Genomic DNA, 18531 nt, shown 5'->3' with positions numbered 1-18531 from the left:
ATTGACGCAATAACCTGTTGCGAGACTGGCTGAGAATTAGGGCTGTCAGGACAAACATCACTACTCAAGTATAATTCGAATGTTTTGGAAACAAATTATTATTTGAAAGGAAACGCTGACATTCGATTGTAAAATTTGCTCACAATTTTTTTTGGCTTTGTGTTACTCCACACACTCTCTGCTGCAATACTTCCCTGTAGAACATAACTTCATGTGGCAAATGACTTAGAGGATAAACCATAAAATAAAGGAAAGTTGAAAATTCCGCCGTGACAGCAACGCACAGAAGCGTATGCAGTACAACACGTTTGCGATGGCTTATGGGTAATTTGAACACACACAATGTAGCACTCTATCGTTATTCTGCTTGAAGCCAGGGTCAAATGAACACTGCGGGATTGTGCCATTGTTGAACAATGTGCCGTCTTCAAATTTCTTTGGGCTTTTGGGAAATTCACCGAAGGCTGTGAATGTGAAAACAGCAGGACTCAACAAAAAAATATCAATGGATAGAAAGTTTAAAGCGCAAAGAACCGAGTTGTAACCAGTAAGCTCAATGTGGCCGACCATCTCCATCTGACGCACAAGCCCACATCGACACAGTGAATACCTTTATCAGAGAAGACCGACGAATTACGTTGTCTGCTGTTGCTGCCCAATTGGATATCCGCACATACCAGACTGCGGGAAAACTTGGGGTACCGTAAAGTTTTACGCAACACGGCTACCTGAACAGCTTTCTGATCTGCACAAGAAAACATCCATTGGTGAATTTCAGCCCAAAGAAATTGCACTACGGTGCATCACTCTGCTGCGGGACAGCGCCATAGTTGAGCATCTATGTTCACTTCAACAAGACTAATGGTAGAGCGCTACACCGTGTGTGTTCAAACTACCCATAAGTCAACTGCAAATATGTCGTACTGCATCAGCTTCTATCCGTTGCACTTACCATGTAATTTCTAATTTGCCTTTACTTTTTGATTTAACCTTGTCTATACCAAGATTGTGACAAAATCATGGAAAAGTTCAATATTAATCTGTATTATAATAAAAAAATCTTGGGAGACAAGACTTTTTATCCTGTGATGAGACGTCATCTTTTGAAGAGAGACACCTTCACGTCCCACAAGACGAGACTTTGTGCCAAGAGATTTAAGTTGGCCAGGCCCGGGGCCGGAAATAAAAGACAAAGAGTAGATGACAAAGTAGAACGTCGTAAAAAATTCAAAAATGTTGGAGCGATACACATGGAGAGCAGGTTAGAAATAATGGAAGTACAAAAATTCAAGAGAGTCACAAAAAATTGATAGTAAAGATCGCATTAGTACAAACAAACTGAAATAACGGGATAGCGAGAAGAGACCGAATATATTGTTCGGATTTAAACTAAGTCGGAGAATTGTAGATCGTCTAATTCGTGTTGCCTTCAGGGAAAAGTAACGTTTCTTCCCAATGAAGAGGCGTATCCACGAGAATTAAAAGATTTGTGGTTTGGTGAAAGTGAAATCTCGCGTGAGAAAATTTCAAGGCCCGCGAGCCAAGACTTTATGCAAAGAGGTTTGGAAAAGTCCACCGCACATCTGAAACATTTACAACCACGCACACCGTCCAATCATTTCTCATTTGTGTGAATGGTATTGTCAGACACAGTTTGTTTAGAGAGAAAAACGATATTCACTCACGGGCAGTTATACGTCGCATTGTCATGATGTAACAAACAAACACAGAATCTAAATACAATGCGATATTGATGAAAAGGTAAAAGCAAAAAGAGATCGAAAATATGGACATAGGTGATATGACACAAGTATGAAAATATTGTTTGGCTTTAAACTTTAAGTTGGAGACTTGTAGAACGTCTAATTCATGTTGCCATCAGGGAAAAGTAGTGTTTCTACGCAATGAAGAGGCGTATCCACGAGAATTCAAAGTTTTGTTATTTGCGAGCAGCAGAGACACAAAGTTGTGGGCGCGTAGTGCAGGCATTGGGGTTGGTGATCAAAGCAAGCAGGAGGCGAAACCCCCTAGTTACAAATTAAAATTATGTGACTAACATCTATATCAAAATGAAATTTTTTTTCCATACACTAAATAAAAGTAAAACAAAGGTGAATTGCGCAAAATTAAAATATGTTTGACTGTTTGAAAAACCATGCAACCCTGAACTGGATTCGGTGGCCTCAACTGCCTGATAAAGCGTCTTTGTAGACTTGACGCCAGACTCACTCAAACGTGAGAGATTTAAAATGTCCTCTAAATCAGCGGTTCTCAAACTGTGGGGTAACAAAAAAAAGGGGGCGCGAATGTTGCCATATGTGGCGTAATTTCGCTATTCGTAGGGAAATTTTAAACTTGTAGCGGTGTATTGGCTGCAAAAAAATATATAGGAATAAATTTTATTAGGGTTTTAAAAAAAACATTAGGGGGGTGCGATTAAAACTTATGAAAACTCGGGTCGCAAATACTTAAAGGTTGAGAAACGCTGGTGTAGATCATCATAAGTCTACTACAACTACTATCTATCAATATCCAGACAGTGAGTAGAAGCAATCATGAAAGCTAATAGAATGTTGGGTCATATAGCGCCCTGATGTGTGGAGCACAAGTCAAGAGCGGTTATGTTGAAGTTATATGACGCACTGCTGAGGCCTCATCTGAAGTTCTGCTAAATTGTTACAATGGGACTTGGACAGCATACAGTCTTGGGCAGGTCTGTGGGAGATGAAATGTAATGTCAGTAAATGTAAAGTATTACATGTAGGAAGTAGAAATGTTACAGTAGATGTGAATACAGAATGGGAGGCCTGGAAATCAAACATAAAAACTTATTAGAAGGACTTGGTGTAGAGCAGCGGTTCTCAAACTGACAAAAAAGGGGGCGCGAATGTTGCCATATGTGCCGTAATTTTGCTATTTGTAGCGAAATTTTAAACTTGTGTATCGGCTGCAGAAAAATATACAGGTATAAATTTTATTAGGGTTTTAAAAAATCGTTAGGGGGGCGCGATTAAAACTTATGAAAACTCGGGTTGCAAATACTTAAAGGTTGTGAAACGCTGCTCTAAATAAATTGGTAAAAAAAAAATTCTCTGAAAAAGTATGTCTTCCTATTCATTTCATGTTTGCATTTTATTTTTCAGAAATTCCATTGGTGGAAGAAGACTGTTGATTTTTTTTTTTTTTTCATCTTTTGATTGATTTACTATCAAATACAAAGTTTAAATATGACAATGGTATTATTCTGTGATCATTGTGTTGGTTTCTTTTGTGTCTGTTGTGAGGGTCTGCAGAGGGCTTCTGGTGTTTCTGAGAGACCCTGCTGCATATCGTGGATGGTCTTCTGTGGGCTTGCAGGGAGAGGCAGTTTCACTTGAGGGAGCTCTGATCTGGTGTCCTCTCTTTAAGGGACAGGCTAGCCTGTGTTTCTGAGGGACCCCCCCAAAGCACCTACAAACTGAGGCTTAAAAGGGACCCTCATCCAGCAGGTCATTGAACTCAGTCAAAGGTTCACCTGGTCAGTGATGCAGAGGCCAGATCTATTTGAGAAAAGGCACTCAAGGTTGATATTGGGTTAAGGTGGGATTTGTGCACCTCCATCAGTTAAGTCAGGACCTGTCAGGTCAGCTGCTTTATGGTTTTGTTCCAGAATTTTGGAACTTCTCCCTTAATTGTGTAACAAGCTGATGTATTTTAGTTTCTTGGTCTTTATAGCAAATTTCCTCAATAAACAGAGCTTCAAATATGTTCTCAACATTGCCTGATAAACTGATTGATGATAAAACACTTCAACTGTCTAGAAGTAGGAAACTAAAGAAACCTCAACGATGGATAGTTAAGGAGATAAAAAGGAAGTTACAAAGGAAAAAACAGAGGACTAAGACACACAATGTCTAATAACTCCAGCACTAAACTTGTAGAGCATATAAGAGCAGCAGTTACAAAGGATATTGGGAAGGCTAAAAGGCAGCTGGAGAGAAATACTGAAGAAGTGTGAAAGATTACCAAAAATCGACTCTTTCAACGGTTAGCAGCAGCAGAAGAATCAAGGAGGAAGTGAGGAGGATCAGAAACAGTAAAGGTGAGCTAAAACATTTAGACAGTAATAGCAAATACTTTGAACGTGCACTTTACTGAAGTTTAGACATGTGAAGAAGTCGATACCCTCACAAAAGTAACAGGGGCTGCTAATATAGGTACAGGGTGATTTGGAAATTGTAGAGAGAGAAGAGCTGCTATGATTAAACAGGCTGAAATCTAACAAATTCCCAGGCCTACATAACATGTTATCCACAAGTGCTTAAGGAAGTTAGTGAGTGCAGATATAAACCCTTGCCACATATTTTTCAATTAATCTCTGCACACTGGGGAAATTCCTAAAGATTGGAGGCTAGCAAATATAACCCCATTGTATGAAAAGTGACTGGGAAGTTCTAAGGAAGTACAGGCCAGGAAGCTTAACATGCATCACAACTAAATTAATGGAAGGGATAATTAAGGAAAAGATGGAGTGACACATGTCTAGGACCGGAGTTTTAGAAAATATTCAGCATGGGTTTGGACAAGGTTGGTCGTGTTTCACTAATATGCTAGAATTCTATGAAGAAGCAACAAAAGCAGAAGATCAGAGGGCTGCAGATGATATCATTTATCTGGACTTTTAGAGGTTTTGATAAGATACCACACGAGAGGTTAGTGAACAAACTAAAAGAGATGGGAATTCAGGATGCAGCATGGAGTTGGGTAGAAAAATTGACTGAAACACAGGACCTAAATGGGTAATGGGAAGAATTAAAAGTGGTGTCCCACAGGAGCAAGTACTGGGCCCACTGCTCTCTTTACTGTCTCATATACAAAGTATTGTAATCGTCCAAATAGTCGACGTCGAGATTTTAATGATTCTCGATGTTTTAGACCTCCCTGATTCCGAAAATGTCATTTTTAGAATTATGTCTGTGTTTGTGTATGTAAACATGATAAACTTGAGTACACTCTTTTACTTAGATTAACCAAATTTTCCATACAAGTATTAGGTACAAATGTGGATTTCAAACAACTTTTTGACTATTTCCGCTAACCTGAAGTAGTACTTTACCTTTTATCCATGCAGCTGCAGAGTCCGATTTATTCAATTTTACTTTTTTAATAATTGTTCAATATATTAATTTGATTTGATGTTGATGGTTCTTTTAATGTACATAATATAAAAATATAATCCTCGTCTTGCGGTTTACTCCTCAAATATCCATCCCTATATCTGAGTATACAAGAAAGTCAAGGGGAGAGCACTCCTGATTATTAATTTACATAAAAGATTTGGACAAAAATATAATCTGTAAAATGGCTAAGCCTGCAGATGATACCAGGCCAAGTAGAAGGAAAGACAGCTAAATTGTTACAATGGGATTTGGACAGCATACAGTCTTGGGCAGGTCTGTGGGAGATGAAATGTAAGGTCAGTAAATGTAAAGTATTACATGTAGGAAGTAGAAATGTTACAGTAGATGTGAATACACAATGGGAGGCCTGGAAGTCAAACATAAAAACTTATTAGGACTTGGTGTAGATCAGCGGTTCTCAAACTGTGACAAAAAAGGGGCGGGAATGTTGCCATATATGGCGTAATTTCGCTATTCGTAGGGAAATTTGAAACTTGTAGCGGTGTATCGGCAGCAAAAAAAACATAGGCATAAATTTTATTAGGGTTTAAAAAAAACATTAGGGGGGGCGCGATTAAAACTTATGAAAACTCGGGTCGCAAACACTTAAAAGGTTAAGATACGCTGGTGTAGATCATCATAAGTCTACTACAACTACTATCTATCAATATCCAGACAGTGTGTGTAGAAGCGATCATGAAAGCTAAAAGAATGCTGGGTCATATAGCGCCCTGATGTGTGGAGCAAACGTCAAGAGCGGTTATGCTGAAGTTATACGACGCACTGCTGAGGCCTCCTCTGAAATTCTGTGTGCAGTTTTGGTCTCCAGGCTATAAATAAGACGTGGCAGTGCTAGAGAAAGTAGTGTGGTGGACCTTTAGGGACCTTCACATCTTGACTTGATGTTATTTTGGACAATCTACATAGATGACCTAGTTAAACTGAATGGCCTGTTCTCATCAGCTCTTTTCTAAAGTTCTGTCATGTCCTTCAAAGAACAGAGACATTTCAAACATCATAAGCCAGTAGACTCTTAGCAGGATGGGAACTTTTTACATCGAAAAGTGGAGAAACTACTTCTCTGTACGTATTTACTTGTCAGTCCACAAACTTATAGCATTGGTGTTTTTTGCCACATGTGAAAAAAGAGACTTCACAAACTGGAAAAATTCAGTAATACGTATAGGAGAAAAAAATCGCAGTCATTTGGACAAAGGATGTGGAGAAATGTTGAGCGTGGGTGTGATGACTAGCGACTTCCAAATGGTTTTCACATTAACGGTGTTAAGGTTTAAATCATCCATGCCAAATGTCTAATTTATTACAGTAGTTAGGACTAGGGCTGTGATGTTTTGTAACGGTCATGCTCTTTCATATGTTTTGAATGTTGTGATGGGGGACACCACAGCTTGTCACCCGATCACAGAACAATGCAAATAAATTTGTATGGAAAATAATGGCTTGAGAACTCAAACAAAACGCACAAGAAAGGACTAAGCAGTGGGGGAAATGCAAAGGTATAAATGGAAACAAATTACCGCTGCCTCTCTGGGTCTCACTAAACCGTTTCTCTGTCCAGGGGGATGAAGGGTCCAACTATCTCTGATCCATCCTCTGCACTGGGCTGCCAATGCTAAAGAGCAGCCCTGTATCATCTCCCAAATTCAATGTCTCCTCGCCCAGTTAGCTTATGGTCATCGAGTGGCTTCACACCCCATCTTTGAGTTGCTTCTACAGCCCTCTAATTACGATACCCCGTTAAGCTTGTGGTGGCACAGAGACACTGACCACAAGACAAAGCAGGCACACTGCTGGCATCTTTAATTTACATTATGCTTTACAGTAATACAGTATGTCTACTATGCTTTAAAATGTAGTAATGTGGCTGCTCAGGAGCATGGCAGAAATTCCAAAAAACTGCATTACATGGCAAGAAACGTGAATTCAGTTATCTGGTGAAGACATCAAAGTCTCAGCCATTTCATCGTAAATATAAAGAAATGTTTTTATTTTGGGCGGCACGGTGGTGCAGTGGTAGCACTGCTGGGTTCGCTTCCCTGGTCCTCCCTGTGTGGAGTTTGCATGTTCTCCCCGTGTCTGCGTGGGTTTCCTCCCAGAGTCCAAAGTCGTGCAGGTTAGGTGCATTGGCGATCCGAAATTGTCCCTAGTGTGTGCTTGGGGGGTGTGTGTGCGCCCTGCGGTGGGCTGGCGCCCTGTGTTGACTGGAATTGGCTCGAGCAGACCCCTGTGACCCTGTAGTTAGGATATAGCGGGTTGGATAATGGATGGTTGGATGTTTTTATTTTTCCAATGGCTTGTCTCTAAATGCCCTTGAACAAGCCTTAATCACCTTGGTAGCATCCTTACAGATGGTTTAAGCAATTTAAAAAAAATAATAATTTTACTAAAAGATGGTTTGACCAACCTTGATTTTTCCCCCACTAGTGTCACTCAGTCCTATTCAGAAATGTTAGGACCCTTCGCCATCACACCTTACAGCCACTGCAGGGTGGAGACCTTCCTTCTTCAATAATTGGAAGCCAACTGGTTCTCATCCTTCTGGGTTGTCCTTTTAGTGACCACCCTGGACCTCATCACGTCCTGATCCACACCTGAGGAAAGAGGAGCCTATCATTGGAGGTATCGGAGGTTCCTCAACTTCATTCCCCTGGGCCCCCAGCTTCAACAATAGGGGGCTGTACACTATCTGTATGTATACAGTGCATCCGGAAAGTATTCACAGAGCATCACTTTTTCCACATTTTGTTATGTTACAGCCTTATTCCAAAATGTATTAAGTTCATTTTTTCCCTCAGAATTCTACACACAACACCCCATAATGACAATGTGAAAAAAGTTTAATAAATTTGCAAAAACCTCAAGTAAAAATAAAAAAACTGAGAAATCCCATGTCCATAAGTATTCACAGCCTTTGCTCAATACTTTGTCGATGCCCCTTTGGCAGCAATGACACCCTCAAGTCTTGTTGAATATGATGCCACAAGCTTGGCACACCTGTCCTTGGCCAGTTTCGCCCATTCCTCTTTGCAGCACCTCTCAAGCTCCATCAGGTTGGATGGGAAGCGTCGGTGCACAGCCATTTTAAGATCTCTCCAGAGATGTTCAATTGGATTCAAGTCTGGGCCACTCAAGGACATTCACAGAGTTGTCCTGAAGCCACTCCTTTGATATCTTGGCTGCGTGCTTAGGGTCGTTGTCCTGCTGAAAGATGAACAGTCGCCCCAGTCTGAGGTCAAGAGCGCTCTGGAGCAGGTTTTCATCCAGGATGTCTCTGTACATTGCTGCAGTCATCTTTCCCTTTATCCTGACTAGTCTCCCAGTCCCTGCTGCTGAAAAACATCCCCACCGCATGATGCTGAAACAACCATGCTTCACTGTAGGGATGGTGCCAGGTTTCCTCCAAACGTGACGCCTGGCATTCACACCAAAGAGTTCAATCTTTGTCTCATCAGACCAGAGAATTTTCTCTCTCATGGTCTTAGAGTCCTTCAGGTGCCTTTTGGCAAACACCAGGCGGGCTGCCATGTGCCTTTTGCTAAGGAGTGGCTTCTGTCTGGCCACTCGACCATACAGGCCTGATTGGTGGATTGCTGCAGAGATGGTTGTCCTTCTGGAAGGTTCTCCTCTCTCCACAGTGGACCTCTGGAGCTCTGACAGAGTGACCATCGGGTTCTTGGTCTCCTCCCTGACTAAGGGCCTTCTCCCCTGATCGCTCAGTTTAGATGGCCGGCCAGCTCTAGGAAGAGTCCTGGTGGTTTCGAACTTCTTCCACTTACGGATGATGGAGGCCACTGTGCTCATTGGGACCTTCAAAGCAGCAGAAATTTTTCTGTAACCTTCCCCAGATTTGTGCCTCGAGACAATCCTGCCTCGGAGGTCTACAGACAATTCCTTTGACTTCATGCTTGGTTTGTGCTCTGACATGAACTGTCAACTGTGGGACCTTCTATAGACAGGTGTGTGCCTTTCCAAATCAGGTCCAGTCAACTGAATTTACCACAGGTGGACTCCAATGAAGCTGCAGAAACATCTCAAGGATGATCAGGGGAAACAGGATGGACCTGAGCTTCACGGCAAAGGCTGTGAATACTTATGTACATGTGCTTTCTCAATTTTTTTTTATTTTTAATAAAGTTGCAAAAACCTCAAGTAAACTTTTTTCATGTTGTCATTATGGGGTGTTGTGTGTAGAATTCTGAGGAAAAAAATGAATTTAATCCATTTTGGAATAAGGCTGTAACGTAACAAAATGTGGAAAAAGTGATGCGCTGGGAATACATTCTGGATGCACTGTACGTGAATAAATCGGTTCCACAACTGAACTATAATACTTAGCACAATGAGAGAAGTTGCAAAATCAACTGAAATGTTTAAGCAAATTCTAGAAAAAAAAATCTAAATCTGTTAAATAGTTCAGTAGACAATAAGACAGACAGATGATGGATTTTATATACATACACATATATACACACATATACATACTGGAACTTCAGTTGTTGAACATATTCTGTTCCTAAAGGATGTTTAGAAACTGATTATAACACGATTATAACATGCGCTGCAGTACTAGAGTGGCAGCAAGAGAAAGAAAAAAAAATAAAGACATGATCCGGGGCCGCGAGCCGCCAGCACTACTTTCCTACTTGACCATCACAAGTACAGAAGCACACCAGTGAAAGCAAAGCCGAGTTATAAAAATTGTTATCCTGTAAAATGAAGCATTGAACACAACCAGCAAATCCCTGTATGTATACATAATACTACGCTGTAGCGCTTCCACCCCAGATGAATCACAAAACAATTAACAATATACACCACTAACACACAAATCTGAAAACCAACCAGAGTCCTTTAGATATTCACTGTTAAACGTGATCATTTACAGTCTGTGATGGTGAAGGTTGCGCCAAGCCGTACCTCCTGTTCGGTGGAAACCGAATGCTAACCGTTCCCTTATGCCGGCCCGTCAGGTCCTCTCCTGAATGACTTCGCCTCATTCATATGAAAAAAACAAATGAGTCTTAGATAAATGAACCCGGGGTTCACCTGACTTTTGAGGTGAGTAGATATCCCTCTTGTCGTTTCGGTGGTGTCTGCTTCTCCTTTGGCTCTCTTCACCTTTTTCCCTGTCACAGATTTACTGTGCGGATGGTCGGCTCCTCCCCTTACAGTCTGTTTGGCCATCCCAGACAGGCGCTCCTTTACCCCCAGGGTCCATTGGCTGGCCTTACACATTCAGCCATTCTGTCCTTAACAGGTTCAGGGAAAGGTGCAAAGTGCCAGTGACACCCACACATATCCATGAGCACCGTTACAAAGTAATGCAGAATGGATTAATCCCTTTCCGAACCCAAGATGATTGCTTATTTAAACCTTTATAGCAGTACTTTATGCATAAAATCATATACAAAAACAATGAGCTTGCACAAAAATATTAAACTTCATAATTAGATACGATATAGATGAAAATTTAACTTCACTTTACCTGTAGGAAGGAGAGCACCAAGGTTTTTCTTTAACAGGTCATCGTGTAACCGCCTCACTTGTTCCCAGTTCATAGCCTCAGAAACACTTCAGAACAGAACAGTTAACCCAAGTGGAGTTAGGGTCTTGTTCACAAGTGAGATGAATCCGTGCAACCACAGCAGATTTAAGTTATGTGCTGGACGAAGATTGAGGCAAGTTCTTAGACTAAACTGTCCAAATGCTAATCAATCAGTCTACGTAACGACCCAGAGTCAAGAATTCTGGGTTGAGACTGAAAGAGTGAGGTTGTGAGTACAAGCGGCCCAAATGAGGTCCTTGTCTAGTATTGCTGACTCCACACTCCATGACAGGATAAGGAGCTCAGCAATACTAGAAACCCTCAGAATAGAAGTACGGCTCCTCCAAGTCGAGAGAGGCCTGTCAAGGTGGGTTGAGCATCTCGTTAGAATGCCACCGTAGTCATCTCCCATTTGTCTTAAGACCCAGGATATGCTGGAAGGAATACATTTCTCAATAGCCCTGAGAGTGCTGGAGGACATTACTGAGGACAGGGTGTTCTCGTCAGCCCAGCTTAGCTCAGTATGTTACTATAACAGACATCAGGGTGCAGAGTGAAAATGATGATAATGATTTTGGTTTTTTTGACTCGGCACTTTGAGGGAATCCACTCCAAAGGAAGTCAAGACCTCTTACAGCTTGGACGAGTCAGCCGAACCTCATGAAAATTACAAAACTGTCAGCGACTTTTGTCAATAGACCTCAGTATCTTTATAACACACTGGTGAGGCCTCATCTAGAGTCCTGTGTGCAGTTTTGGCCTCCGGGCTACAAAAAGGACATAGCAGCACTAGAGAAGGTCCTGAGAATAGCGACTAGGCTGATTCAGGGCTACAGGGGATGAGTTATGAGGAAAGATTAAAAGAGCTGAGCCTTTACAGTTTAAGCAAAAGAAGATGAAGAGGAGACCTGACTGAAGTGGTGAATGATGAAGGGAATTAGTCCAGTGGATCGAGATGGGGACTTTAAAATAAGTTCATCAAGAACACGGGGACACAGTTGGAAATTTAAGGAGAATTTTCACACAAACATTACGAAGTCTTTCCTTACACAAAGAACGATAGACACTTGGAATAAGCGACCAAGTAGTGTGGTGGACAGTAAGACTTTAGGGACTTTCAAAACTCAACTTGATGTTATTTTAGAAGAAATAAGTGGACAGGACTGGCAAGCTTTGTTGGGTTGACTGGCCTGTTCTTCTCTAGAATGTTCTAATGTGATGGGTCTGATTCTCCCAGAGGTGAATGGCCATCACAATATCACCCCCAGATTTACTCTCCACTTCCCCTGTGGCACCACAGCAGGGTTTGCCCATCATACTCTCACTGTGGACCTCATGAAGTACAACGAGTTCCATGCCAGTCCTACACTCCACACCCAGCGGTGTCTGAATTCATTCTAATGAGCAGCCAAGAAACTGTCCCCCCCTGTGGCTATCTGTCCCAATCTCGCAGTAGGCCTGCTGATCCAGTGCTGCCAGCTCTGCCATGCTGTTCTGTTCAGACAGAGTTTACCACTTTGTGAGTTGGCCGAAAAACAGAACGCTCTGAAGAGACAAACGAGTCTCCACTTAGAAGAAAGGGATGTGACCCGTTGCCAAATCTCTCGGACATCCCTGACTACGGACACATGACAGTAAATAAAATCACAAACAAAAAAGAGACTGGAAACCACTGAGGCACCAGACTGGCAGTTGCACAATGTGGAAGTCACAGCAGCAAACCGCACTAAATATTGCAAGCTACGTGAATATTTTTTTTTTTTTTTACAGCAAGTGGCAATCGTAACGCACTTGCGTCATCTGGGGTTGAGGTCAGCGACACTGCACTGGAGATGCAAGGTATGGCATAAAAGTTGGCACGGCTTCAGCCGTCACACCCTGCTGTGCTGCACTCAGTCTAAAACTTCACACTGCTGGAGATGCCAGTTTCACGTGATAAAGTCCACCACCACCACCAAAAAAAAAAGTCAGGTTTGTGGCAGAACAGGAAAAGATATTGCAGCAAATCAACTGTTAGGCAACCCGCCCACAGACTCAGACAGATGATCACTTCTCAGTGGGACGTTGTGATAATGAAGCATAACATTTTCAAACCCAACTAATCCAATTCTCTACCGTAGGAGTCAGAGCCCACCAAAACTGGACAAGGTGGGCCCATTCATCGTAGGGTCAATTTACAGGCTCATGCGTGAGGCCAACTTGGAATTGCTGATTAAACTAACTGAACGTGTACTTGGAGATGAGAGGAAAATGGAACAACCCAGAAGAGGACCGAACCCTGGATCTACAGTATGAGGCAGCAGGGCTCACGGGCCATTTCCTGCTGGTTTCTCTCTGTCCCCAGCACAATCAGCCATGACATTCAAACCACTGAGCAGTTCAGTGAATAACGTTGGTCATCTGTTACGGTGGTCTCTGTCAAGGGGTGCGATATATTGAACAGCAAGCGAATGGCCAGTTCTTGAAGGTGATGTGTTGGAAGCAGAAAAAAAATGGCAAAACATAAGGATCTGAGCAACTTTACCAAGAGCCGGACTGTGACGGCTAGACAGCTGGGTCAGAGCATCTCCAAAATATCAGGTCTTGTGCGGTGCTCCTGGTATGCAGTGGTCAGTACATACCAAAAAATGTTCCAGCTAAGAAGAACTGATTGGTCATCGATGAGCCTTGGGAGTGAAGGCTAGCCTGTCCAGTCTGATCCCACAGAAGAGCTACTGTGGCACAAATTGCTGAAAGCCTTAATGTGGGCCATGAGAGGAAGGTGTCAGAACACCCAGTGCATCTCAGCTTGCTAAGTAGCCACAGACCAGTCTGAGTGCCAATGCTGACCCCTGCTCACTTCCAAAAGCACCTAGAATGGGCTTGTGAGCATCAGAACTGGACCATGGAGCAATGGAAGAAGGTGCCCTGGTCTGATGACTCATGTTATCGTCTAGATCTTTTGAATTCCCAGGTGCATGTGTGTCAAGCCAGCAGAGGAAGAGCGATACTTGGGGCAATGCTCAGCTGGGAACTCTTGGGTCCTGATGCTCATCTAGATGTAACTTTGACACACACCACCAGCCTTAAAGCTGTTGCAGGATAATGCGCCTGACACCCTGTAAAAAATGTTCAAGAATGGTTTGAGAAAGATGGCAAAGAGTTCAAGGTGTTGACTTGGTCCCCAAATTCCCCAGATCTCAACCTGATTGAGCATCTGTGATAGACGTGTTGGGGAAGAACGGGTCCAATCCACAGAGGTCCCACCTTGCAACTTACAGGACATGAAGGATTTCCTGCTAACATCTTGGTGCAGACACCACAAGGCACCTTCAGAGGTCTACCGGGGTCCACACCTTGATGGGTCAGAGCTGCTTTTGTGGCACAAGGGGGACCAACGAAATATTAGGAAGGTGGTTTGAATGTTGTGGCAGCCTGTACACACACACACACACACATACATATTATATACTAGACGTTCCTCGCGGTAGTAGTGACACGGGACACACTTTAAAAATTAATAAGCAAAAAAGGTAGCACTAGCTAAGCGGAGGTAAGGAACACTCCAAAATGCAGAGGTAGAGCAACTCCCCACTCCTGACGTCACGCACCCCCCCCTCCCCTCGGCCCCGCAACATCGGTCTCGGATTAGTACAAAAAAAATCAACCGGAATGTCCAAGCAAAATATAGAAAAAACCCGATCTAAACCTGTTAAGTGGTTGGTTCTCTTGTTAGCTAGCTAAGCAGAGGTAAGATACGCCCCAACGCTGGAGCAGAAGTGAGGAGGGTCCCGCTGCATGCCTCTCGGATTTGAGCAAATGAATCAGTACCGCAAGTGAATAGTGAAACTTCACACAATAAGAGAAGTCGCAAAATCAACTGGAATGTTCAAGCAAATTATAGAGAAACATCGATCTAAATCTGTTAAGTAGTTCTCTCAGTGAAAAGCGGACAGACTTGGGTCAGGAGCAGCCTTTCCAGACTGATACATTCAAGAAATGAATCGAACAGAGGACATTTCGGGAGGTGAATGGATTTTTATAGTGAACTGGCAGGAAATTACATACAGAGGGAATGCTGGGAAAATGGAAGGGTGGAAATGGCATAGAAACTTGAGGCCTAAAGTGCAATCATCAGGTGAGGTTGGAAGTAATGCCTTTGTTATTGTGTGTGTGTGTGAGAGATTGTCTGCCAATCTTCAATTACGTTTATTCTTCTGTTTTTCTGTTCAATAAGAGAGATATTATTGCCTTGTACAAAACCCGCTTTCTTTGTGTTATCACGCTTTGTTGAGCCCATCAGATGTTCCCTAAGTGTGTGTGTGTGTGTGACAACACTTATACACACACACACACACACACACACACACACATAAACAAGAAATGCATTGTGATGAAAAAGTACTTGCTTCCTTCTCAGTATTAATTCAAATGTTTTGACACTGAATATTTCTAGATCTTCAACCAAAATGAAATTATTATATAAAGGGAACCAAACGGAACAAAATTATTTTTTCTGTTTTTTTTTTTTTTTGACATATGTCATGAGCACAATTATGCAAAAGCAAAGGGCAACCAACTGGTGATATCTGGATTTTGGCAGAAGAAGTTCTGCAATGATGCAGGAAATCAGGAAGTGGCACAATACTTTTAGAAACACTGCATATGTACTATTATATGTAATATACTATATACTATATATATATATATATATATATATAAATATAATTGTATGATTGTATGGGTGGTTAACCTACCAGGTAACGCTTGTGGTTGGTCAGCAAGTCGGCTAACATCCGCCACGGCGCCCTCTTTCAGTTGTGAGAAGCAGATCATAGAATGGTTGAAATAGTTTACTGTAAAATACTGCAAACAGTACGCAACACGTGTTTTGCCCTAATTCTGGGAAGCGTTACCTGGTAGGTAACCACCCATGCAATCAGATTGTGATTCAGACTATGAATGCCATGAATGTAATTACCCCGATCTACATGCTGTCAAATAAACGAACCACAGGCCGTAGCGCAGCGTTAGGGGCTTCGCCTCTGGCGCTGACGTCCGAGGTTCGATTCCCAAGAGGGGATGCAGTGAGTGTGTACGCCTGATGAGCCCAGAATTAGGGCGAAACACGTGTCGCGTACTCTTTGCATTATTTGACAGTAAAACTATTTCAACCATTCTATGATCTGCTTCTCACAATTGAAGGCACCGTGGCGGATGTTAGGCGATTTGCTGACCAACTACAAGCGTTACCTGGCAGGTAACCACCCATACAATCAGATTGTGATTCACTACGAATGCCATGAATATATATATTATATATACACACACATATGGCCGGATTAAGGTGGGTGCTATTGATGCTGCAGCATTAGGCCCATTCCTGAAATAGGCCCAGATGAAAACAGAGGAGAATTTTCTGGAAGCTGAACAGTTTTCCTTTGCTGTATTAACCTCAAAACAATTCTTAGAATGAAATTTGGAGTCCAACTTTCGGACGCCTAGACACAGCGTTACTTATTATACAGTTACTATTGTTCTTTGCGATGTGACGTAACTATAACGTCGTTGTGTTTATTGTTAACCGAAGATTTCAAGTTAATGCTATCAATTTTACGTTAAACAGTTTACTTAGTAATTTAGCTGCGTTTTTTGCAATATCTTGGGGATTCTTGCCACTTTATTATTGTTCGGTAAGTGCCACGTAGTAAATTTTTCACCTTGAAAGTTAGTTGTACAGTAAAAATCGAAGGCTATTTAAATGGTTATCTGTAAAGGTAAAACTAAAAGCTGGCCCGTGGGCCCGGCATGGATGTTTAGAATTTTAAAATCCTCCGACAGGATTCTGGTCTGTTATGAAATTGTGGACAATTTTTTACCCTCATGAACCTGAACTGAGTCACTTTGACCCAACGTCTCTGCAAATTCATTTTTTCTTACTCTATTTCGTAAGAGAATTGCAAAATTTTGTGTATTTCATTGTTAGGTTTTCTGCATTAAGTGCACTTTTCAGACAATTGCTATTGAATGTTAATGTTACATAGTTTGATGTTAATCTCGAGTTCTTACGATACTACATCATTATTATTCATGTTCAATAAAGGCTGGCTGGTTGCGTCGCAAGCAATTAAGGCTCCTTGGTCGGTCTGAGTGCGCGTGTACGGTGAGTGTGGAATACACCAATGCCAAGAAAAAATAGGCCATTTTTGCACTGCAGCATCAGGCCCAATTTCGTCTTACTCTGGCCCTGTACGCACACACACACACACACACACACACACACACACACACACACAAGGTATCCGGCTTTGCCCAGGTACATTTCTAGAATTAATTAAGGAGAGAAATCAAAGATTTATCTGTTTTTTTAAATGGCAACTCTGTTGTTCTTACTTTCTGTCCCATCTGTCATCCATCGATGTCTCCTCTCTCGTGTGTCGAGATTTTCTTCTTTTTGGGTTCGATTGGATGGCAGAAGTGCATCCGTGGCTACTGTCATGTCTGACTTGTCCTCTTAGACTTTGAAGAAAAGCCTACAAAGCAAGCTTTAAACAACCACCCGTTGGTTCTCGTCTGTATTGAGTGGCACTTCCACTCTCGATCGAGCCTCACCTGACACCTGTCCCCCCTTCAAAACTGCACAATATACCATTTTATATCACAGGAGATAGATTGTTCAGATGTTTTTACTCACTTGGAGCCAGCAGGTGGCACTGGTGTGCTAACAGTAGCGCACACACAAGAAAAAAAACACACACACACTGGGACCCCCAAGGTCAAAATTTTGAGCTCTAAAGAAGTGTGTCTTGTCTGTAGGGTCCTAGTGAGCAAGTATGTAAAATGTATTCCACATTAGTCAAAGGGTGTAGGATTATATAGGGAACATGCAAACAGACAGACATTCAATTTAATATACATGCATACAGTAATAGACGACATGGATGATTATCACTCACCTCCTACACACCCACTCCTGAGCTCTCAGTTCTTCGAGACGCGAGAGGAAAGCAGAGCCTGCGGAGAACATCCATTCAGACATGGAGACAGGAATAGCAGCTGGGTTAGTGGAGGTCCGAATATCCTCTGGTCCTGGTCAGTAGCTGCGCTCCCCCTGGCTACAGCATTAGACTTCGAGTCACAAAGTCACTCGTTCTTTCTCCACTGACTGTGTGTCACCCTGAGGATGTCACGTAAGCTGCAGGTCAGGTGACCGTGAGAGGAAACCCAAGCATGCTGGAAGACTTTGGGAACAAAGCAGAGCAGATTCAGTTTTTGATTTGTCATCCCACAGCGTCCATTAGTCGTCAGAAGGAAGCGGACTGATTGACTTCGTAGATCAAGCAGAAAACACTGACGATTGTAAATGTCTGTCACCATTCAGCTTTCCATTGATTATCCACAACTGGCTTTTGTCTCCCAGTTCACAGCAGAATGAGGGACAATCAGAAACCATCAAAGAGAATCTAACAGGCCTGCAAAGAGATCGAGGAGTTCGCTTCATGGCGGAGTCAGGAGATCACATCTGACAATTAATAGGGACATTTGTGTTCTTTGCGTTGCCAAATATTTAATGGGTGCAAATAAATTAGTGGGACAGAACTGGGCAAGGGGGCATCAAAAGCCACAAAACCGATTTCAAAACCCACACTGAAAACTGGCAACAGCTCTGCAGGTTTGAGAAACACACAAGCCTTGGTGCTTCAGTAGACACCATGTCTTCATCCACAACACAAACCCATAAAAATGCCAAGTGCGATTACCCAAAATGCCTGGAAGGAATTTCAAATAAAAAAAGCACGGTAGGAATTCGGAAAGGCTTCACAGATT

General features: G+C 42.3%; 2 protein-coding genes across 4 annotated transcripts in view; one reads left to right on the top strand and one right to left on the bottom strand.

Annotated features, from left to right (window-relative positions):
- The window catches only part of susd4 (sushi domain containing 4), a 59355-nt gene extending 56116 nt beyond the window's left edge, over positions 1-3239 (top strand). For all 3 annotated transcript variants that reach the window (XM_028820180.2, XM_028820181.2, XM_028820182.2), the window contains exon 9: positions 3144-3239. In XM_028820180.2, the coding sequence (XP_028676013.1) occupies positions 3144-3172 (29 nt within the window). In that variant the 3' untranslated portion in view covers positions 3173-3239. The remainder of the gene's footprint in view (positions 1-3143) is intronic.
- brox (BRO1 domain and CAAX motif containing) overlaps positions 1-18531 on the bottom strand; it is a 445085-nt gene that overhangs the window by 29563 nt on the left and 396991 nt on the right. The window lies entirely within an intron of this gene.

This window comes from Erpetoichthys calabaricus, chromosome 15, assembly GCF_900747795.2.
Source record: "Erpetoichthys calabaricus chromosome 15, fErpCal1.3, whole genome shotgun sequence".
Lineage (NCBI taxonomy): Eukaryota > Metazoa > Chordata > Cladistia > Polypteriformes > Polypteridae > Erpetoichthys > Erpetoichthys calabaricus.
Note: the sequence above shows the minus strand (reverse complement) of the source record. Positions and strands in the feature narration are given on the sequence as shown.